This window comes from Chiloscyllium plagiosum, unplaced genomic scaffold (genome assembly GCF_037043375.1).
Source record: "Chiloscyllium plagiosum isolate Xiang-an unplaced genomic scaffold, Cpla_swu_hap1 HiC_scaffold_45, whole genome shotgun sequence".
In the NCBI taxonomy this organism is placed as follows: domain Eukaryota; kingdom Metazoa; phylum Chordata; class Chondrichthyes; order Orectolobiformes; family Hemiscylliidae; genus Chiloscyllium; species Chiloscyllium plagiosum.
The window spans coordinates 32,402,188-32,425,976 of NW_028270183.1; the positions used below are offsets into that span (position 1 = coordinate 32,402,188).

Genomic DNA, 23,789 nt, shown 5'->3' on the forward strand with positions numbered 1-23,789 from the left:
TTAGTGGGCCTGCCTGTGAATGAGTAATTGCGTTCTCTCTGGCTTGTTCGTGTGGGGGTATATAATTATGACTTATGGACTCGGAGAATAAACAGATGGAAACAGACCCTTCAGTCGAACCCATGGGCAACAAACAGGTGTCCTCAACTGATCTATTCCCGTTTTCCAGCATTTTGCCCAAATCCCTCTAAACCCTTCTTCCTCCTGTTCGCATTCAGATCACCACATACTATGGCACCTCCAGCAAAGTTTGTGGATGGCACAAAAACGTTGAAAGACCAGTGATGAGGATGGTGCGGGGTATATAAACAGGTTAAACGAGGGGGGCAAAATTTGTCAAATAGAATATAATTTTGGAAAGTGTAAGTTTATGTAATTTAGCAGGAAGAACAGCAGAGAAGAATAGAATGCCTTGAAGCGACATGCTGATGATATCATTCAAATATCCTAGAATTGATCCTGAGGGTATCGAGATCTCAGATTCCATCTTATCCCCGTCATCTGAAGTATGACACACTGACGAAATCTATTTGTCGCTGATAAGTCAAATACTGGCCAAGACATTTCTTGTGAGTGTGCATATAATGTTTGTGTGTAACAGACTCATGTAATTTCAATTCTGGTAGATTCTTCAAAACCACATTTTCCATGTACAGTTCTTATGCTCCATGGGATCGCATATCCATTGCCTCATCAAGTGTAAGTATCTTGCCGAAGGCAACATGCACATCATGGTTTAGCAATTCGGGCCCTTTTTCAGGAAACTCAACGGGACATTAACGAGATTGGTGATTCAGCGTTATCATTTTCTGTGAATAAAGCATCACAAATGTTATTGAGACCTTTGAGATGTTGACCAAACAGGTAGATGAGGCTAAAGCAGTTGATGTGGTGTATATGGATTTCAGTAAGGTGTTTGATAAGGTTCCCCGTGGTAGGCAATTGCACAAAATACTTAGGCTTGGGATTGACAGTGATTTGGCGTTTTGGATCAGACATTTTCTCTCTGAAAGAAGACAGAGGGTGGTCTTTGTTGGGAAATGTTTGTACTAGAGTTCAGTTAGCAGTGGTGGAACGCAAGGATCTGTTTTGGGTCCACTGTTGCTTGATATTTTTATAAATGACCTGGATGAGGGCGGAGAAGGATGGGTTAGTAAATTTGCGGATGACAATATGTTTGGTGAAGTTTCGGACAGTGAGGAAGGATGTTGTAGGTTACAGAGGGCCATAGATATGCTGAAGACCTGGGCTGAGAGGTGGCAAATGGAGTTTAATGCAGAAAGGAGTGAGGTGATTCACTTTGGAAGGAGCCACAGGAAGAAAGTGTATTAGGCTAATAGTCAGATTCTTGGTAGTGTGGATGAACAGAGAGATCATGGTATTCATGGACATAGAACCCTGAACGTTGACACACAGGTTGATAGGGTTGTTAAAAGCTAACACACTGTACACCTTATTGGCGGAAAATTTGAGTTTCATAGCCATGAGGTCATATTGCAACTGTACAAAACTCTGGTGTGGCTGCACTTGGAGTATTGCATGCAGTTCTGGTCACCGCATTATAAGAAGGATGTGGAAGCATTGAAAAGGCTGCAGAGGAGATTTAGCAGGATATTTCGTGTTTGTAGGGAAGGTCGTATGAAGAAAAGCTGAGGGATATGATGTTGTTTTCGTTTGAGAAGAAAGTTGAGAGGTCATTTAATGGAGACATAAAAGATGATCAGAGGGTTACATAGGCTGAACGGTGAGAGTCTTTTTCGTCAGATGGCAATGGCGAACAAGAGGGAACATAGCTTTTAATTGAAAGGTGATAGATATAGGACAGATGTCAGAGATAGTTTCTTTACTCAGTAGTAAGGATGTGGAACGTCCTGCTTGCAACAGCAGTAGACTCATTAATAGAGTCATAGTCATAGAGATGTACAGCATGGAAACAGACCCTCCAGTCCAACTCGTCCATGCCGACCAGATATCCCAACCCAATCTAGTCCCGCCTGCAACCACACGGCCCATATCCCTCCAAACCCTTCCTATTCATATACCCATCCAAATGCCACTTAAATGTTGAAATTGTACCAGCCTCCACCCCATCCTCTGGCAGCTCATTCCATACACGTACCACCCTCTGTGTGAACAAGTTGCCCCTTAGGTCTCTTTTATATCTTTCCCCTCTCACCCTAAACCCATGCCCTCTAGTTCTGGACTTCCCGACCCCAGGGAAAAACTTTGCCTATTTCTCCTAAGCATGCCCCTCACAATTTTGTAAAACTCTATAAGGTCACCCCTCAGCCTCCGACGCTCCAGGGAAAACTTTCCCAGCTTGTTCAGCCTCTCCCTCTAGCTCAGATCCTCCAACCCTGGAAACATCCTTGTAAATCTTTTCTGAACCCATTCAAGTTTCACAACATCTTTCCGATAGGAAGGAGACCAGAATTGTACGCAATATTCCAACAGTGGTCTAACCAATGTCCTGTACAGCCGCAACATGTCCTCACAACTCCTGTACTCAATACTCTGACCAATAAAGGAAAGCATACCAAATACCTGCTTCAGTATCCTATCTACCTGCGACTCCACTTACAAGGAGCTATGAACCTGCACTCCAAGATCTCTTTGTTATGCAATGCTCCCGAGGACCTTAACATTAAGTGCATAAGTCCTGCTAAGATTTGATTTCCCAAAATGCAGCACTTCACATTTATCTGAATTAAACTCCATCTGCCACTTCTCAGCCCATTGGCCCATCTGGTCGAGATCCTGTTGTAATCTGAGGTAACCCTCTTCGCTGTCCACTACACCTCCAATTTTGGTGTCATCTGCAAACTTACTAACTGTACCTTTTATGCTCGCATCCAAATCATTTATGTAAATGACAAAACGTGGACGGCCCAGCACTGATCCTTGTGGCACTCCACTGGTAACAGGCCTCCAGCATGAAAAACAGCGCTCCACCACCACCCTCTGACTTCTACCTTTGAGCCAGTTCTGTATCCAAATGGCGAGTTCTCCCTGTATTCCATGAGATCTTCTCTTGCTAATCAGTCTCCCATGGGGAACCTTGTCGAACGCCTTACTGAAGTCCATATATATCACATCTACTGCTCTGTCCTCATCAATCTTCTTTGTTATTTCATCAAAAAACTCAATCAAGTTTGTGAGACCTGATTTCCCATGCACAAAGCCATGTCGACTATGCTGAATCAGTCCTTTCCTTTTCAAATACATGTACATCCTGTCCCTCAGGATCCCCACCAAAAACTTGCCCACCACCGAGGTTCACTGGTCTATCGTTCCCTGGCTTGTCCTTACCACACTTCTTAAACAGTGGCACCACGTTTGCCAACCTCCAGTCTTCCGGCACCTCACCTGTGACTATCGATGATACAAATATCTCAGCAAGAGGCCCAGCAATTACTTCCCTATGTTCCCACTAATGCTAAGGGCATTTAAATGATCTTTAGATAAATAGATGGATGAAAGTGGGTTAGTGTGGGATAGATGAGCTTCAGATTGGTTTAGCGGGTCAGCACAACATCGAGGGCTGAAGGGCTTGTCCCGTGCTGTCATTTTCTATGTTCTATAACAGACAGACAGCCCTGTTCCTGAGAGTCCCTCCTCATGGGGGTCCCATTGGTTCCAGATTCCCAGTGTCTGAGGTTGGGAGTGTGTCCACATTACAGCTTGTGATGGTGCAGTGTGGAGAACACAACCTGCTGGTCAGGGCCCAGCTGGATTGATTTTGAACCATGCACATGATTAAAGCTGCTGACCTGACCCTGGGGACAGCAGGGTGTCAGCTAATCAGATTCTACCCTGAAAACTACACTGTCCTCTTTGCCTATGAGCTGCATGAGTGTGACAGCAGATTGCAGCTAATGGGAGTTCTCCACACTTGGTGGAAGCTTGGGCTGTAGATTGTTCCTGCCTGTAACCATGGATGGATTGGTATCGATATTGAGGCAGAATGGTATCCTGCTTTAGCAGCCCACAGACTGGCTTGGGCTTCGGTTCTGGTTTGGACTTAGTTTTAACTGCTCTCTGTCCAGATTCTTGTGCTGACATCCCCATTGGTTTGATTCTCAAATTGGGTTTTTTTTCAGCTCCATTCCCCTGAGTCTAATCCTCGATTGGAGTGTGAACAGGACCAAATGTTGCAGGTACAGATGTATTATCGAACTGAGATGGGAACGCTGTAGGGATTTGTTTCCTGACGTAATTCCCATTTCCCTTGCCTTTGGAATAACCTGGGTTAAAATTGTTCCACTTCGTTTCCCATTGACCTGAATGTGTCCTCCTTTCATTTCCTTCCGCCAATAACCAATCCTGACCGTGTGCTCATCTCTCTTCTCCACTGTCTGGGTGGGAGACTCACACCAATAACATCACCGGGCCATTCAGCCCTGCCAAGACTGTCCCTGTTCAACAATGTTCGATCTCAAGAGCATTATCCATGTTCCTCTCCCTCTTTTTTGAATTGGATTAATTTCCTGAAATTGCACTAGCCTGTTCTGCTGACTTTCCCAGCTTTATGGAAGAGAGAATTGCAATCATTCTAGACCTGTGGAATTGTTGAATACCTTACAACATTGGCCAAACCCTGACCTGTGACCTATTGGCCCCTAATAGTGGTCTCTCCGCTCTAAGGGTGAAACAGCCTCCTGGCCCTGAGCCTGCCACGCTCTTTAAAGAATTGTTACAATGGGAATCCGGTGTACTTAACCTGGTGTCTTTCAGATCAATGGAGATTTCCTGATCTACACCACCCAAATGACTCACACCCCAACTTATCCTGTATCTGGCATGGTGTGAACCGATGGAGCTGTTGTTCTCATTGAGTGACGTTATTTGAGGTGAGAATTTTTACTCGATTGTCAATATGATCCCCAACTGCTGCTGTTGTCTGACCCTGTCCTAAAATGGCTGTCCTGTCTCTACCCAGGAAGGATGATGTGAGCTGTAACCCCATCAAGCCCACCTGGATCCCATTCAGCTCCACCAGGTCTGGAGAAGGCCAACTGTCATTTTCCTTGTGTCTAATGAGTGGGATGTCACGGGTGGCTGGGGAGGGATCACCTGGCGTCACTCACTGGGAGGTACATCCACTGTCTCCAACCCTTGTCCTCCTGTACTTCAGGTGACTGGCTTACAGAGCACATTTCCACTGCCTACTCACTGGGATATCTCATTCACATTGAGGCATCTGTTTTAATGGTCAACCAGGTGCCCTTGAAGCTGTACATTGATCGCTGTGTAGCTACACTGAGCCCACACAAAGGCTCCACCCTGAGATACAGCATTATTGACTACAATGGGGAAGGAGCTTTCTATTTCCTCCAGCTGCTCCCATCTCAATGGCTTCCCTCCATTCACTTCATGAGCCTTTGTCCATCTACAGTTGTGTCCTGGACAGCAAAGCTGAGGGCTCCTATTTAACATTTGTATTGCCGGGAGACGGGTGGGAGCCAGAAAAGCACCAATTTGACCTGGAAGCCTTCTGTTTCAATGGAGATGAGCATCCCTTCGTAAGAGGAAGCTACTGATTGGCTTCTCCATAGTGAGAGGAAGTCACTATATACTGCCTTGTTCTGAATGTGTCCCTCAGATTTTCATCACCTGTCACCTGAAAGTTGCTGCAGTGAATCAGGGAGATTCCAGGAACAAAGCTTATACTTTCCAGAAACTGCAGAATATGTAAGTTTCCTCTCTCTGTCCCTCAGGAATGTTGCTGTTGGGAGAGGTGATGCACCATGTGGTTGATGGGCTGTTTCTCTTGTTTAGGTGGACCCCAATGGAGGAATCCAACAGTGACAGTTGTGAATGTTGCCATGTGGGGAACTGTTGGAGCACAAGGGAGATCCTGTTCCCTTCCAGAGGAAGGAGAGACCTTGGCCCTGAATCTGGAAGCTCATTGACACTCTCGATGCTGGTTTTCCCCTCTGTGCACCACTCCCTGCCTGGGATGTTTGATCTGGCAGAGCGTGAAGCTGGTTTGAAGTGGGAAGGGGAGGTTTCACTTGGCCCCTGATCATTCTGGATACTGAGCTGATCAACCTGGCAACTGAGCCCCTGCCTGAGGTTGATGGAACGATATAGGAGAGGTCTTCAGATGGGGAGTTGGCTGCCAGCTCGTTTCCCTTTCTGTCCCTGTTTTCCCTCTGTAACCATTGGTTTCTCCTTGTTATGTAGGTGTGGAGTCAGAGCTGGTTGTGGTGATGTCCCTGACTGTGACAGCTGCCAGTCTGATCTCTGCTTCATTGCTGGCGTTGATCCTGTACAGGACACACATGCACGCTCTATCCAACTAGTGATACAATCCTCAATAAAGCTGTGATGCTATACTTTGTTGTCTCTGAGCTGGCTTATGTCTCTGCCTCCTCCGTGTCTTTTTTGGTGAGGACTGAATTCTCTCCAAGTGCAGAACCCCACTTCCTGAGTGACTGTTACTGAAGATTGAAAAAATTGCTGGGATTTGCTGGATTGTTTCAATTGATCTATTTGCCCACCCTGTTTTGGATGGGAGTAGGAGACTGTCTACTTGTAGTTCCACAACATTGTCAGTCAGGCCTCACAATGTAACAGTGCTGATGGGATAATTGCTGATCCTTCATTATGCTGTTTCCTGATGAAAGTACTTGATATTCTGAGTATCCACATTTAAAAACACTTTAAATTGCATTTCCAATATTGAATGAAATACATTTCTGAACACCATTTGCTGTCTCTAATCCCACTGAAACTGTCTCGAGGCCTTTAACTCAGCACCCTCACTGATTGCATTTCCAACTTCTTACATCTTTACAGCTTCAACAGCTCGATCTGATACTTGCACTTGACCTCAGAAGGCCGAAGTGAATGAATGCATCCAGTAGTTTGATCAAATTTGATACAAAGTATTGTATCAAATTAAAGTTTGAAGTATGGGCTTTAGGTAAAGCACAGTGGCTTACAAGATCAGGGGACCAGGTTCAATTCCACCCTTGGGTGACTGTGTATAAACTCGACACTGACATTTTCCCTGTGTCTTAGAGAGTTTCCTTTGAATGGTCTGGTTTCTTCCTACAGTTGAAAAATGTGCAGGTTAGGTGGATTGGCCATGCTAAATTACCCCTCGTGTCTCGGGATAGGTAGGTTAGATTGATAAATAATTGGAAATGCAGGGATCGGGTGCAGGTGGGATAGATGGTCTTCAGGGTGTGGGGTGGACTTGTTGGGCTGAATGGCCTGCTTCCGCACTTTAGAGATTCTAGAAAGGCCTCCAGCAAGATGTGTAAAACAGCCACACAAATGCAAAACACAGCTGGTCAGGTAACATCAGAGGAGCAGGAGATTCGATGTTTCAGGAATAAGCCCTTCATCAGGTAATTTACCATGGCCAATTCACCTAACCTGTTCATCTTTGTGATTGTGGGAAGACACTGGAGGAAACCCACACAGACACGGGGAGAATGTACAAACTCCATACAGACAGTCGTCCGAGGCTGGAATCAAACCCGGGTTCCTGGCGCAATGAGGCAGCAGTGCCAATCACTGAGCTACCATGGTACTCCTGTATTTATTGCTCTTCAATATGTACAGTTAGCTGCGACAGCTGTTAAAGGGGCTGAGCTCCCTGTGCAAGACCCAATTTACACAGAACCCTGATACTGAAATTGTTGTCCTATCAGGCAGGAATTGTACCACTGATGCAGTTGAGTAGAGTTGTTTGAGCACAGACTGGATTCACGCTTTTTTTGCTCTCTGCATTATTTTATAAGTTTAATCATTAAATCAAAGGGATATCTTATCCCATTCACGAACTGTTCCCTGAACTTAGCCTGGGTCACAGCATAAATACAGGTGTTAGTACAGCAACTCAGGAGTTGGAACATGAATGCCATTTCTTGAACAAATGCAGGTAAAGATATATCATTATAACCCAAATACCACATTCGATTGTATATGGAAAACACCATCAGTACAGTCCATAACAGGATAAAATTCCCTGAGATAAGATAAAGTAGAATGATTGATTTCCTTCGTTTTTCCATCTCTGGATCTCTTTGATTCTCAATAATGCTGTTTCCCCGAAGTTTCCTGCGACTTTTGCTGGCTATTAAGATGTGCCTTGTGGTAAATGCATTGAAAAGCAGAATCAGGATAAATGGAAGCCCTGGTGTTAAAATATGATGAAGGAACTCAATTGATATCCAGATCCGTGAAGTCCGAATATTGTACGCTACATGACAAAACCAGGGAATGTTCATTAACACATATAGCCCTGTGAACATAAAATACCAAAAGATGTTCTTGAAGCAGCTCACTGCACTCACTATTCCCAGAACCAAAGTTGCTGTTTTCTCAGAGCAATATTGACTTTTTAATTTTTTGCAACATATTGCCACAAATCGATCAAAGGTGAAACTGACAGTAAACCAGACAGAACAGTCTGTGGCTGCATAAAGAAAGATGCCATGAATATTACATATCTGGATGGACTCCAGGAAATAAAAATGTTCACGATAAAGAATTGGAATGTGCCTTAATATTAAGTCAAAGATCACGACCAGTAGATCAGCCACTGCCATGCCCACCAGGTAGATTGTGACACACTTTGAAAGACCACACTTACTCGAAGACAGGATTACAATTGTCACCAAGTTAACTGTGAGACAGGGAAAGAAAGAAGTCCATTATACATCCAGCAGGGAGCAGGATCACCAGTTTGAGATTAAAAATAATGTGATTAAAATTGTTTTACTGAATATTTAGATGTTTTTAAAATCATTGCACCTAAGATGTGGAAGCAATCATAATTGGTGATGTATTGGAGAGTGAAGACTTTTACCTCAGTGTGCAATGGCACACTGATCAGTTGAGTAAATGAACTGAGGAGTAGCAGATGGAGTTTCATTTCGATTAATGTGAGGTGCTGGATTTTGGAAAGACACATCATAGATGGACTTATACACTTCATGGAAAGGTGGAGGGGAATGTTGCTGAACCAAGACCTTGGGGTGAAGGTTCATAGTTCCTTCAAAGTGAAGTCACAAGTAGACAGGGTAGTGTAGAAGGCATTTGCGCCACTTGCCTTTATTGGTCAGTGCACTGAGTACAGAGGTTGGGAGGTCGTATTGCAGTTATACAGGATATTGGTGAGACCACTTTGGAATATTGTATTCAGTTCTGTTTTACCTGCTATAGGAAATATTTTGTGAAATATGGAAGGAATCAGAACAGTTTTACAAGAGTGTTGCCAGGATTGAAGGGCTTTAGCGAGAGGGAGCGGCTGAATAGACTGGGGCTATTTTCCCTGTAATGTTGGAGGCTGAGGGGTGACCTTATAGCAGTTTATAAAATCATGAGGGGCATGGATAGTATAAATAGACAAGATATTTTCCCTGGGTGAGGGATTCCAAAACTAGACAGCATATGTTTTAGTTGAGAGGGCAAAAGATTTAAAAGAGAACTAAGGAGAAACTTTTTTTTCTCACAGGGAGTGTTGCGTGTATGGAGTGAGCTGATGTGGAATTGGTGGAGGCTGGTAAAATTACAACATTAAAAGGCATCTGGATAGGAATGTGAAAAATTTGCAGAGATATGGGTCAAATGCTGGCAAATGGGACATGATTAATTTTTCAAATCTCGCCAGCTTGGACGAGTTGGACCAAAGGGTCTGATTGGGTGCTATACATCTCGATGACTTGATGACCACAAGAACTAAGAACACGAGGATGCCATTAGCCCATCGATCCTCATCTACCATTCAATGGGAACATGGCTGATCCAACATTCCTCACCTCACCTTCTCACCTTTCCCCATATTCCTACATTTACCAACTGATCAACATCGAGCTATTTGAGCCGTAAATATAAACAAAGACTCTTTCCCCACAGCTGGTTATGGCAAGGTGTTTGGAAGATTTTCAACTCTGTCTGAGAGGGAGTTCCTCCTCATCCTGCCAACCCATTGTTCCTACCTGTGGATAGGTTATCTAAACACATGAACCTCTCAGCATGGGTGTGTGATCCCAATGGGTGAATTAATGAATATTTTCCATCAATAATTCCTGAGCCCAGCAGAATTCAACTGTAACTCCAGGGTTTGATGGGAGTCACATGACATGACTGGGTGTGTCTGTAGCTTTAAGTGCAGAGAGCTACCATTGCCTGCATTGAGCAGCTCCCCACTTTCCCAATGCTTGGACTAAAGGTGCTGATACAGCACCTTCCAAACCCACGACCTGTTCCATCTAAAAGAACAAGGACAACAGATACATAGATGTAGTGCATCTTGTAGAAGCTCCAAAGTGATGCTCCAGTGCATCTGTTGTGGAGGGAGTGGATGCTTGTGGTTACGAATCCGTCTAAGTGGGCTGATTTGTCCCCGATGTTATTGAGCCTCATAAATGTTGTTGGAGCTGCCCCCACCCAGTCAAGTGGTGGGTGTTCTATCACACTCCTGTCTGCTTTCCTACTAGTTCAAACTATAACCATTAGCTACTTCCTACGCTATACTCTCCAGATACATTTTTTATTAATGTTCATACATATTCTGTTTTCATTTACAGTTATAGAGTCATCCAGATGTACAGAATGAAAACAAACCCTTCAGTCCAACTCCTCCATGCCGACCAGATATCCCAACTCAATTTAGTCCCACCTCTCAGCAGCCGGCCCCTATCCCTCCAAACCTTTCCTGTTCATATACCCATCCAAATGCCTCTTAAATGTTATAATTGTACAAGCCTCCACCATTTCCTCTGGCAGCTCATTCCATACACGTACCACCCTGAGTGTGAAAAAAAGTTGTCCCTTAGGTGTATGTTATATCTTGCCCCTCTCACCCTAAACCCAGGCCCTCTAGTTCTGGACTCCCCATCTCCATGGAAAGAACTTTTCCGAGTTACCCTATCCATGCCCCTCATAATTTTTTAAACCTCTATAAGGTCACCCCACAGCCTCTCACACTCCAGGGAAAACAGCCCCAGCCTGTTCAGCTCAAATCCTCCAACTCTGGAAACATCCTTGTAAATCTTTCTGAACCCATTCAAGTTTCACATCATCTTTCCAATAGGAAGGAGACCAGAATTGCACGCAACATTCCAACAGTGGCCTAATTGATGCAGTTTACAGCCACTACATGACCTTCCAACTCATGTACTCAATTCTCTGACCAACAAAGGAAAGCATACCAAACGCCTTCTTAACTATCCTATCTTCCTGCAACTCCATTTTCAAGGAGCTATGAACCTGTACTCCAAGATCTCATTGTTCAGCAACGCTCCCTAGTTCCTCACCAATAAGTGAATAAGTCCTGCTAAGATTTGCTTTCCCAAAATCCAACGCCTCGCATTTATCTGCATAAAACTCCATCTGGAACTTCTCAGCCCATTGGCCTATCTGGTCAAATTCCTGTTGTAATCTGAGGTAACCCTCTTCGCTGTCCACTGCACCTCCAATTTTGGTGTCATCTGCAAACTTACTAACTGTCCGTCATATGCCCGCATCAAAATCAGTCATGTAGATGACAAAACGTGGAGGACCCAGCACCGATCATTGTGGCACACCACTGGTCACAGGCCTCCATCTAAAAAACAACCCTCCACTACCACCTTTGTCTTCTACCTTTAAGCCAGTTCTGTATCCAGATGGCTCATTCTCCCTGCATTCTGTGAGATCTAACCTTGCTAATCAGTGTCCCATGGGGAATCTTGTCGAACGCCTTTATGAAGATCCGTACAGATCACATCTACCGCTCTTCCCATATCAATCCTCTTTGTTAATTTCTCTAAAAACTCAATCAAGTTTATGAGACATGATTTCCCATGCACAAAGCCATGTTGACTAACCCTTATCAGTCTTTGCCTTTCCAAATGCATGTGCATCCTACCCATTAGGATTCCCTCCAACAACCTGCCCACCACCGACGTCAGGCTCACTGGTCTAGTTCCTCGGCTTGTCCTTATCACCCTTCTTAAACAGTGGCACCACGTTTGCCAACTTCCAGTCTTCCGGCATCTCACCTGTGATAATCAATGATACAAATATCTCAGCAAAATTCCCAGCAATCAATTCTCTAGCTTCCCACAGAGTTCTAGGGTAACCTGATCAGGTCTTGGGGATTTATCCACCTTTACCCGTTTCAAGACATCCAGCACTTCCTGGGCATTTGTAATCAGGGCATTTTGCAAGATGTCACCATCAATTTCCATACAGTCTCTTCCTTCCACATCCTTTTCCATAGTACATACTCATGCAAAATACTCATTTAGAATCTCCCCCATTTTCTGCATCTCAACACAAAGACCATCTTGCTGATCTTTGAGGGGCCCTATTCTCTCCCTAGTTACCCTTTTGTCCTTAATGTATTTGTAGAAACTCTTTGGATTAGCTTAATTCTATTTGCAAAAGCTATCTCATGTCCCCATTTTGCCCTCCAAGTATGAACCAAAGAGGTGGACTCCAAGATTTCCCTCTTAAGTATACTCCTACTTCCTTTATACTCTTCTTAGGATTCATTCGATCTATCCTGTCTACACCTCACATATGCTTCCTTCTTTTTCTTAACCAATCCCTCAAGTTTTTTAGTCATCCAGCATTCCTTGTACCTAGCAGCCTTTCCTTTCACCCTAACAGGAATATAATATCTCTGTATTCTTGTCATCTCATTTCTGAAGGCTTCCCATTTTCCAGCCGTCCCTTTACCTGCCAACATCTGCCCATAATCAGCTTTCGAAAATTCTTGTCTAATACTGACAAAACTGGCCTTTCTTCAATTTAGAACTTCAACTTTTATATCTGTTCTATCCTTTTCCATTGTTATTTTAAATCTAATAGAATTATGCTTGCTGGCCCCAATGTGCTCTCCCACTGACACCTCAGTCACCTACCCTGCCTTATTTCCCGAGAATAGATCACGTTTTGCACCTTCTCTCGTAGGTACATCCACATACTGAATCAGAAAATTGCTTTTTACATACTAAACAAATTCTACCTGACAATAAAGCCCAGGGTGGAAGTGTCCACTACGAGAAGCAGAAGTTTAAGGTGAGAGTGCAAACACGGGATGGTGGATGCCTTGGAAATGTCTGGGGAAATGGCAGAAGTACATATGATGCCAATATTTAAGAGGCATTCAGAGAGACACATGAAGATGCAGAGAATAGAGGGATCGGGACCAAGTGCAGAGAGATGAGGTTAGTTTAGACAGGCATCATGGTCAGCACAGACATGAATGGAGCACGACCTGTTCCTGTGCTGTACTATTATATGGTTTATGTTCCATTTTCGAAGTTAACGCTGTCCATTCCTTGTGGCTCAGTTTTGTCATCAAGCCTTTTCAGTCGGATTTTATGAATATGAACAATATTCACTGCATTCCCTGGGAGAATAACAAAGATTAGATAGATCTCGGGAGAGTTTGGATGTACCCAATGAATCAAATGTTCCCCTCTGTTCCTTAATGAATGGATTAGTTAAATAATCCACCACTCTAACAACTTCCTAAGTAACTTCCTGAGAGCCTTTATGTTCTCCTTCAAGTGTGATGCCCTGTATCATACATATTAATCAAAACGGGCCCGAAGATTGAGTGATGTGTATTAGTTTATATCACAGGCATATAGGATTATAATACCGCCCAGTCCCCCCACTTATAAATCCCACAATGCTACATCCTTTATTGCCCAACCTTTCTGCACAATTCCATCAGGGATCTTTGTTCCTGTCCCTCCTTTAAAGTCACACTGTGTTGCTCGTGTGCTCTGTCATTTTTGTCCGATCATCTGTCAACTTCAAGAGCCTGTCATCGAAATGGGAAGAGGGTTCGTTTCAATTGGAGTGAGAAAATGTAGCCAGGGGGATAGGAAAAGCTGTTATTTAGAATGATATTCGCTTTAAGGAGGAGCGAGCGTTTGTCCAAGTATGAACCAAAGAGGTGGACTCCAAAGATGGGTTAAAAGGGACAGCCCTTGACGTTAAGGCTACATTTGACTAAGTCTGTCATCTCGTGATCCCAGGGAAATGTGAATCAGGGGAAAAGCAGTCAGCTGATTTTTAAATGTACCCTCATGGAATACGTCTCTGGCTGTGAATTTCTCATTCAGTGGATCATTCCCAGCTGCAATATTATGGCCAATTCTGAATACTACACTTTGGGAAAGACCTCAAAGACTGACTGAGGTTGGAAAGGTGATTGATGAGAATGGCCCAGGACTCTGCTCCTTTAACTGGCTGTCGGAACTGATTCTATTCTGATTAGTGAAATTGAAATAACAAAGAACAGTACAACACAGGAACAGGCCCTTTGGCCCACCAACCCTGTCCCCACCTGTGATGCTGTTCTAAATGAAAATATTGTTGCATCTACGTGCTCTGTAGCTCTGTGATCCCTGTCTATTGACATATCTGTAAAGATGCCGCTTAAATATTGCTATTGTATCTATGTTCACCACCTTCGCTAGCAGCAAATTCCAGACACTTACCCTGTTCTGTGCAAAGACCTGCCTCTCCCGTCTCCTTTAAACTGACCCTCTTTTTCTCTAAGCATATGTCCCCAACATCTTTACCCTGAGAAAACTGTTCCAACTATCCATTCCATCTGTGCCTGTCACAGTTTTGCAAACTTCTATCACATACAATAAATAAGACAAAGCAGTTTCAGGTGCCAGAGGGTCAGTATGAACAGGGAACAAATTTAACACAACTGGGTACAGAACCAAAGGCCCAATGATGATGAATATTATCCCACACTTCCTGAAGTTGTGCTGGTAGCAGATTAAACAATAAAATCAAAATAACGTTAATACAAATTATTGAAAAAATAGACAGAATTACAGATGAAAGCGAAGGGAGTGGTTGATGCAGTAGTTCTCTGAACCAAGGATTTGAATGGACCAAATGTGCTCTTCATGTGCTGTGACCATATATCCAATGAACAAGAGACAGGACAGGGTACAGTCAGGTGCAGAACTGATAAAGGAGTTGCGCTCCGGAAGCTTGTATGATTTCAACTAAAACTGATGGACTGTAACCTGGTGCCATATGAATTCTGACTATGTCCATCCCAGTCTAAGACTGGCACCTCCACATCAAAAGACAGGAAGACAGAGAGAAAAAAGAACGAGATACACAAACGAGTGAAAATTCAGTGTGGACACAGGGAGAAAGACAAGATGGTGTTGAAAAGGAAAGAGACTGACTTTAAAAGGGAATTGTTTAAATACTTGATGTGCATTATCGGGTTAACAGGTGAGTGGGATGAATCAGAAAGATGAGGCTGTGGTAAGATTTGAATACAACATTCAGAATATTGACTTTGCAGTTTCACTGGACCAGGGAGCTTTTTTAGTTAGTGAACACAGTGGGGATGGGGAGATTGGACCCAACAGAAATTTGGATATGGTCAACAGAGTTTGGATAGTATGTCGTTTCAGCAGGATGTACCTAGGTGATTGGCCAGGACAATATTAGACAATACGGTGGGTATTTCCAGAAGGCACAGATTGGAGACGGGAGTAGGCATGGTTAGCATTACAGTAGATAATAGAGAAAATGGCAGTATGGGGAATTCAGCTCAGGCTCAAAGAGATAGTTAACTTTGAGAACAATATCGTTCAGACGCAGATATTAACGAGGGAAGGATTTTATGGCGAGAAACAGTGTTTGTGGCAAAGGCTAAATACATTGGTATTTTCAGTATATAAAACGCATGGAATACAGTTAACAATGGTTTATACATTTATTAGCTGGATATAGACCGCAAGCCTTGGAATTAAAAACAAGCTATCAAATTTCAAAAACAGCAATACAATGAATATTAATAATTTTTGTTTGAACAGCCGGAGAGTTACCAGGAACAGTAATAACAGAAAGGAAGAGGAGATGAAATGATAAGAAGAAGACAGGAGTAAAGATTGGTTTAGAGAATCACCATCTAGCGAAAAAGTCTTACCAGAGATACCAACGATAGCAAGAAGAGGATAGTAAATATGTTGAATAAAGAGAATGACACATAGGATCCGTGTTTGTACCGGGAGTTGATCATAATTTACAGAAAGGTAGTTAAGTTCCCAGAAGATGCTCCGTCTGAATGTTACATTTGTATTTGCAGTTTTCAGATTCCAATCCATTTTCTTAATATTCCGTTTTATTACTCTCAGATTCCAAACAATTCTCTCTCCTTCTTTCTGGATATTTCAATCCTGTTTCTGTTGTCACTAATGCTCCCTTTGACACTGATGTTAACCTTATTGGATGAATCCTTTATTAATAGATAAGAAACCACTCTAGTGACACAGTCATGGTGCATGGAGACTGCAATTAATTCCAGTCATTGAACAGTCACTTTAACCCTTTTCAAACCCTCCTTTTTATTTCCCCAGTCCAGCTGGGATGTGTCATGCTGGCTGAGGGAAAGCAAGTTGGGTAAAAGCAGGTTCCACAATCGGATTGTATTTGGGAATGATTCCCAGAGGAAAAGGAGTTGCCCTGTTGATAAAAGAAGAGTGGGAGAAACACTTTTATCCATCTTTCCGTTAGCTGGAGGGAAGTTTATGTATGCCATCATCCTCAACAGACGTCTTTGGTACTTTGAAAGTATGGGTTAATGATTTCTAACAAACACATACACGTTGGTGGGAAACCGTATCTCTCAATCCTGACTGGGGGATTTGTATCGGTTAGATAGAGGGTTGATGAGGGTAGTTCCATTGATGCTGCAAACATAACTTTCAAAAGGCATATGGCCAAATGTTTTCTCATGAATTTGCTGGGAAAACAGAAATTCAAAAACAGAGCAGCTGTATGTGCTGTTATGATTGGTAAGGCCAAGATGGTAAAATAGTTAAAAATGCATAGACGATTTTAAGGATAATACAAAAAGCATGGATGTTAGGTTGAAACTTCATAGCTTCCTGTTTATGGCTTGGCTTCGCTGAAGTACACCAATTTTGGCTGTTATAATATATTGATGTCAAAGCCTTGGAAATGGTGCAGAAGGGGCTTTTAGTCAATTGGGACATGACGCAGGGATTTCAGTTCAATGGAGAAGCTGGGATTGTTTCTTTGGATAAAAGAGATATGTGATAGAAGTATTCAAAATTAAGATGGGTTTAGTTCGAGTCAGTGTCGTTTGTAGATAATGGACAGCTTGGAGGAGTCAGGAGGTGAGTTACTCTCCCCAGTATTCATAGCCACGAACTTGCTCTAGTAGCCACTGTCTTTATATGGTGAATCAATTTTAGTTTCAGCTTGTTGGTAACTCCCAGGATGTTGACCGTGGGCGATTCAGTGATGGTCATGCCTTTAATGGTCAAGGGGTGATGGTTAGATTCACTTTATATGAAGGTGGTCATCATCTGCTATTAATGTGGCATGAATGACAATTGCCACTTGTTGGCCTAAATCAGGATATTATCCAGATCTTGCTGCATTTGAACATGGATTACTTCAGGGTCTGATGAGTCACAAATGTGAAATCATCAGCAAATATTTCTCTTCGGCCTTAATGATAGAGTGAAGGTAATTGACGAAGCAGCTGAAGATGTTGTACCTTGGAAATTACCTGAGAATTTCCTACAGCAATGTCCTTGTGTTGAAATGACTGACCTCGAATAACTACACCTTCCTTTGCGCCTGATATGACTCCAACCAATCCTACCATTTCTCCCCATTCCCCCTGATTCCGGTTTGGCTGGAGCTCTTTGATGCCACACTTGAACAATGGAACCTTGATGTTAAGAGCAGTCAGTCTTCCCCTCCCCCTCTGGAATCTATGTTTGATTCAATGCTATAATGGGATGAGTGGCCCAGGGGGAACCCAAACTGGGCGTCAGTGAGGATGTTATTGGTGAGCAGCAGCTGCTTACTGAGCTCTTCCATCAATTTCCTGATGATTGAGAGTAGACTGATAGATCAGCAATTGGCCAGGGTGGATCTGGCCTGCGTTTTATGCAGGACATACATTGGGCAATCCCCCACATTACTGAGTAGATGTTGTCAATGGGTAAAGCCTTTTGTTTCACTTTGTAAACTCCATCGATCCAACTAAACCACATCAATGAAATCATATCTCAATCTTATGATTTGTTCAGAGTGTGCTGACAATGAGCCTCGCTTTCTGATTACTTGAAATTGAAGGAGTCGCTGAGAAGAAATTGCAAATTACTTCAGCTTGCAGACAATGACTGCACTTGCTAAATATACCATGGGGAGACATTGAGACCGCTGGAGTATCCTCATGATGTCGGCTGATGAAAGGATCACTCACACTGCACACTATCCATCCTCTTCAAACATTAAAGCACATTGAGACCAAAGGTGATCAATGAGTGTTTCTAATTGTATCCAAGAAAGATGGAAGATTCACCTAGCTAGGAAGTAAAAGAAGGATTCTACAGTGTCGTACACACAATGATGGGAAGTTCTGGGATTAGACATTACCCAACTAGAAGATTAAAAATGAGGCAAGCCATTGGAAGCTGAACTTTTACATTGGTTTCTGGAGGATAATGGGCAAATTCAGGGGTAATGTCATATATAACCACAGTGAGAGATTTTCAGTCATTCTAAAATTTAAATGGACAATCACTTTTCTATAGAATAGAGTGTACGTTGTTGACAAAAATAAAAGTGTTTGTTCAATTGCAATTTTCAGTAATTTGTACAACAAAAATTTAAAACATCAAATGTTTCATACTGTCGAGTGTAAACCAAAACTTTGAATATCTATTGGAAAGTCATTGGTACCGACAGAGTTCATAACAACTGTCACCATGAGATTAATTCAGACAATGAGTGTATGTCTCTCTATTCACGTTTCTCTGAAAAAAAATAAGGAAATACTTCAGCACAAGTGCATGTTCCTGTTGTAAATAAAAGCATATAAAATCATGAGAGATATAGATAAGGTGAATGGCAGGTGTCGTTTCCCTAAAGTGGGGGATTTCAAGAAGAGGGGGCATATTTTTAAGGTGAGAGATGACAGATTTGTGAAAAAAATGGTGTGCATTTTATTTCCACAGAGAATGGTTTGTGTGTGGAATGAACTTTCAGAGGAAGTGACAGATATGGGTGGAGTTACAATGTTTAAAAGACATTTGGATAAGTACATGATTAAGAATTGTTTGGAGGAATATGAGAAAAGTGCAGGCAGGTGGGACTCGTTTAGTTTGGGATTATGGTCAGCATGGACTAATTGGACTGAGGATGTGTTTTAGTTCGATATGACTCTCTGACTCGAAGATACGACACTTTGAGACACAATAATATCCCAATTCAAACAGAAATTCTATAATTGTATACTATATATACAATAGAGACCAGTTAAGAGGAGATAGGAAGCATACATAAAGTCTAGGCAACTGAACACAGATAAGCTTTGGAAGAACATCGTGAATGTAGGACCAATCTTAAACGAGGAATTAAGAGGCTAAAAGGGGTCTTGAAATATGTTTAACATAAGTTAACGAAAATCCTAAATCCTTTTATTCATATAAGGAACAAGAGGGTAACTGGAGAAAGGGTTGGCCCACTCAAGTACAATGGAGGAAAGATCTATGTGGAGTCAGAGAAATTGGTTGAGATTCTTAATGAGCACTTTGTATTGGTATTCAGGGAGAATATGAACATGGCAGATGTTGACGTTCGAGATAGATGTTTGATTACTCTCGGTCAAGTCGGCAAAAGGAGAGAGGAAGCGTTGGGTTTTCCAAAAGGCATTAAGGTGGACAAGTCCCCAGATCCGGATGGATCTATCCAACGTTACTGAGGGAAGTGAGAGAGGAAATAGTTTAGGCTTTCACAGATATCTTTGCAGTATCATTTAACATGGGAGAGTCCCAGAGGACAGAAGAATTGATAATGTTGTCCCCTTGTTTAAGAAGGGTACCAGGGATAATCCAGGTAATTATAGACCAGTGAGCCTGATGTCAGTAATAGGAAGCTGATGGAGAAGATGCTGAGGGATAGGATCTGTTTACATTTGGAAGAAAATGGACTTATCAGTGATAGGCAGCATGGTTTTGTGCAGGGAAGATAATGTCTTACCAACTTAATAGAATTTTTTGTAGAAGTGATAAAGTTGATTGATGGGCGAAGGTCTGTAGATGACATTTACATGGACTTCAGTAAGGCATTTGATAATGTTCCCCATCGTCCGCAGATGGGGAACCTTATATTGCAGACTGTTTTGGTCGACACATTGCCAAAAGGTAATGATTTGGAGAGCGTGCAGAGGAGGCTCACCAGGATGTTGCCAGGTATGGAGGGTTCGAGCTATGAAGAGAGGTGAAGTAGATTAGCATTATTTTCATTTTCCAATGAGAACAGACACAAGTCTCTCAGCCTTTCCTCATAAGACTTTCCCTCCAGACCAGGCAAAATCCTGGTAAATCTCCTCTGCACCTTTTCCAATGCTGTCCAGAACTGTACACAATATTCCAAGTGCGGCCGCACTAGCATTTTGTATAGTTGCAGCATGACATTATGGCTACGTGACTCAATCCCTCTACCAATTAAACCTAACACACCGTATGCCTTCTTAACAGCACTATCAACCTGGGTGGCAACTTTCAGGCATCTATGGACATGGACACCAAGATCCCTTAGTACTTCCACACTACGAAGAATCTTTCCATTACCACAGTATTCTGCATTCCTGTTATTCTTGCCAAAGTCATTCACCTCACATTTAGCTGCATTGAACTCCATTTTCCATCTCTCATCCTAATTCTGCAGTATATCGAAGTACCCCTGCAACTTGCAACATTCTTCCACACTGTCCACTACTCCACCGACTTTAGTGTCATCTGCAAACCTACGAACCCATCCCCCATGCCAGCATCTAAGTTCTTTCCAAAAATAACAAAGAACAACGGTCCCAAAACAGATCCTTGTGGCACACGACTAGTAGCTGGCATCCAGGATGACTACTTTCCATCAACCATCACACGCCAACTTCTTACTGAAAGCCAGTTTCTGATCTAAACAGCTAAATCACGCTCAATCCCATGCCTCTGCATTTTCTTGAAGAGCCTAGCATGTGGAACCTTATCAAAGGCTTTACTGAAGTCCATGTATACCACATCAACTGCCCTATCCTCTACCCTCTTCCACATGCTTGGTCACCTTCTCAAATATCTCAATGAGGTTTGTGAAACACGAACTGCCCTTGACAAAGCCAGATTGACTATCTGCAATCAAATTGTTGCTTGCCAGATGATAATATATCTTATCTCTTATAATCCTTTCGAAAGGTTTTCCTACAACAGATGTAAGGCTCACTGGTCTATGATTACCTGGGCCATTTCTACTGCCCTTCTTGAACAAGGGAGCAACATTTGCAATCCTGCCGTCCTCTGGTACTAAACCTGTCGACAATGACGATTCAAAGATCAAAGTCAAAGCCTCCAACACCTCCTCCCTAGATACCCAGCGAATCCTCAGATAAATCCCATCCGGCCCAGGGAACATGCCTACTTCACTCCTTCAATAATTGTTAACACCTCTTCCTTACTATCCTCGATCCTTTCTAGTCTAATATATCGTATCCCATTCTTCTCCTCTATAATATTCTCCTTTTCCTGAGTGAAAACCAATGAGAAATATTTGTTTAGCACCTCTCCGATCTCCACAGGGTCCATGCACAACTTCCCACATGTCTTTTACTGGCCCTGTTCCTACCCCAGTCATCCTTTTATTCCTCACATACCTATTGAAAGCTTTAGGGTTCTCCTTTATTCTATCAGCTAAAGACTGTTCATGTCCCTCCTTGCTCTTCTTACATTTCTCTTTAAACCCTTCCTCGCTAATCCATAACTCTGCATCGCCTCATCTGAATCATCTTGTCTAATCTTCACATCAACTTCCTTCATCCGGGTTTGAATCTGGAGCTGAGGGCGTGGAATTGGGGCTGGAGATGAGGGAGGGGAATTGGGTCTGGGCTGAGCGAGGGGATTGGGTCTGGGGTTGAGGGAGGGGATTGTGTCTGGGGATGGGGGGCATTGGGACAGGAAAATAGAGAGTGAGTTTGGGTCTGGGGCTGAGGGAGGGGGAAGTGGGTCAGTAGCTGAGGGAAGAGAATTGGAGCAGGTGAAGAGGGAGTAGTCTTGAGTCTGGGGCTGAGGGAAGGGATTGGTTCTGGGGCTGAGGAAGGGTACTGGGTCAGGTGCTGAGGAAGGGGTTTGGGTCTTGGGCTGAAGTAGGAGATTGGATCTGGGGATGCGTGGTGATAGGTCAGGACTGAGGACCGGGATTGGGTCCGGAGTTGAGGGCGGGTGTTGGGTCTTGCGCAGAGGGAGGGGGATTGGATCTCGGGCTGAGGGAGGGGATTGGGTCTGGTGAGGTTTGTGTGTCAGGTTCAGCACTGTAGGAGATGGGACTGTTCACAAAACCTCCTTAGCGAACCAGTCATGCACACGTTAATGAAGCAATGAAAATAAGTTTGTTAGCCATATTTACAACATGCTACAGAGTATGTTACCACACGGCCTTAAACCCCTCTACTAATTATACCAAACACACATAAAATCTTAAATCGCATCGTAATCTGCTAAAGATGAGTGACAGAGAACGACCCAATTCCACTATTTAACACAACACGTCAATTATGTTCTTCAACTCTTAAAAAAAAACTGAACATTAAACAAGAACTATTTACAACTCCATGTCTCCTTTCTCTTCAAGATTTGTGATCTTCCTCCCACTCTATAACAATCTCCTGATCACATAAAGCCCCTATTACATTTACAGAAAAATAATGTTTTCAATACCAGACAACGACTGTTCTCTCCAGAGTCGATTTTCCTCTAATTTTCAATCTCCCTGGGTCGTCTTCGGTCAATGGTTTCAAAGATGTTTCATACGAGAAAGGTACCTTTGACAGAGAATGTGGTGAATAGAAGTCTTTCAACAATCAAATGGTGCTCTTTCTCTTGCTGTCTTTCGAAATGCCAGTTTTTCATACTCTAAAATATCGGATTGTCTCTGTGGCTCAATGTTGTCAAAACAGTAAAATTCAAATTTCATTGGATTTTAGTATCTTGGGGGCGGAAAACAAAAAAGCTATTGAGGTTACAATTAAATGTTATATCATTAAATTGTTCAGTACACACTGTGCCTGCAGTCAGCCACATGACAGATATCGACAGATTTTCAGCATCCACTCTGTTTTCAAGGTACAGTGCCTCGCCCTTAAATAAAAACCAAAACGAAAAGATGGCTTCTTTATTTTTCTATTTCTCAGTCCTATTACCAAGAAATACACAGGATATTAATATAAGTTCATGTTAACTTCTCCACGCACACACACACGCACACATATGTATATATATATATATATATATATATATATATATATATAGTTGGTGTCTGTTCAATCTTATTCATAAATTAACCGTTAAATCTACGATAACACATCTGCTATCACATTCTTATGACCCGCAACATGTATAATTTGTAAATTAAAAGTCTGTAACATAAGGATCCAATGAACTACTCTCGTATTCTTGTCTTTAAAGCGTTCCAAGAATGTCAGGAGATTGTGATCCATGCACACAACCGACCTTATCACATTGTTCATGACATACAGATTAAAATGTTGTAAGACCAGTACCAAACTCAGTAATTCCTTTTCGATGGGAGAGGATTTTATCTGGTGGGTGTCGAGTTTCTTTTAAAAGTAACCGACTGGCCATTCAATTCCATCATCATCTTCCTTTAGCGGTACAGCTCCACCTCCTGTTTCACGAGCATCGATTGCAACTTTGAAGACTTTCAGAATGTTTGGTATAGCTAAAACTGGTGCAGTGGTT

General features: G+C 42.7%; 1 protein-coding gene across 1 annotated transcript; it reads right to left on the reverse strand.

The window, feature by feature from the left end:
* Positions 1-7,742: 7,742 nt before the first annotated feature.
* LOC148136449 (putative G protein-coupled receptor 139) lies at positions 7,743-16,109 on the reverse strand. Its single transcript, XM_087983205.1, has 2 exons — positions 15,932-16,109; positions 7,743-8,641 (listed from the first exon to the last, which is right to left on the reverse strand). Exons 1-2 carry the CDS (start codon positions 16,107-16,109, stop codon positions 7,743-7,745), a joined length of 1,077 nt encoding a protein of 358 aa, XP_087839331.1.
* Positions 16,110-23,789: the final 7,680 nt, after the last annotated feature.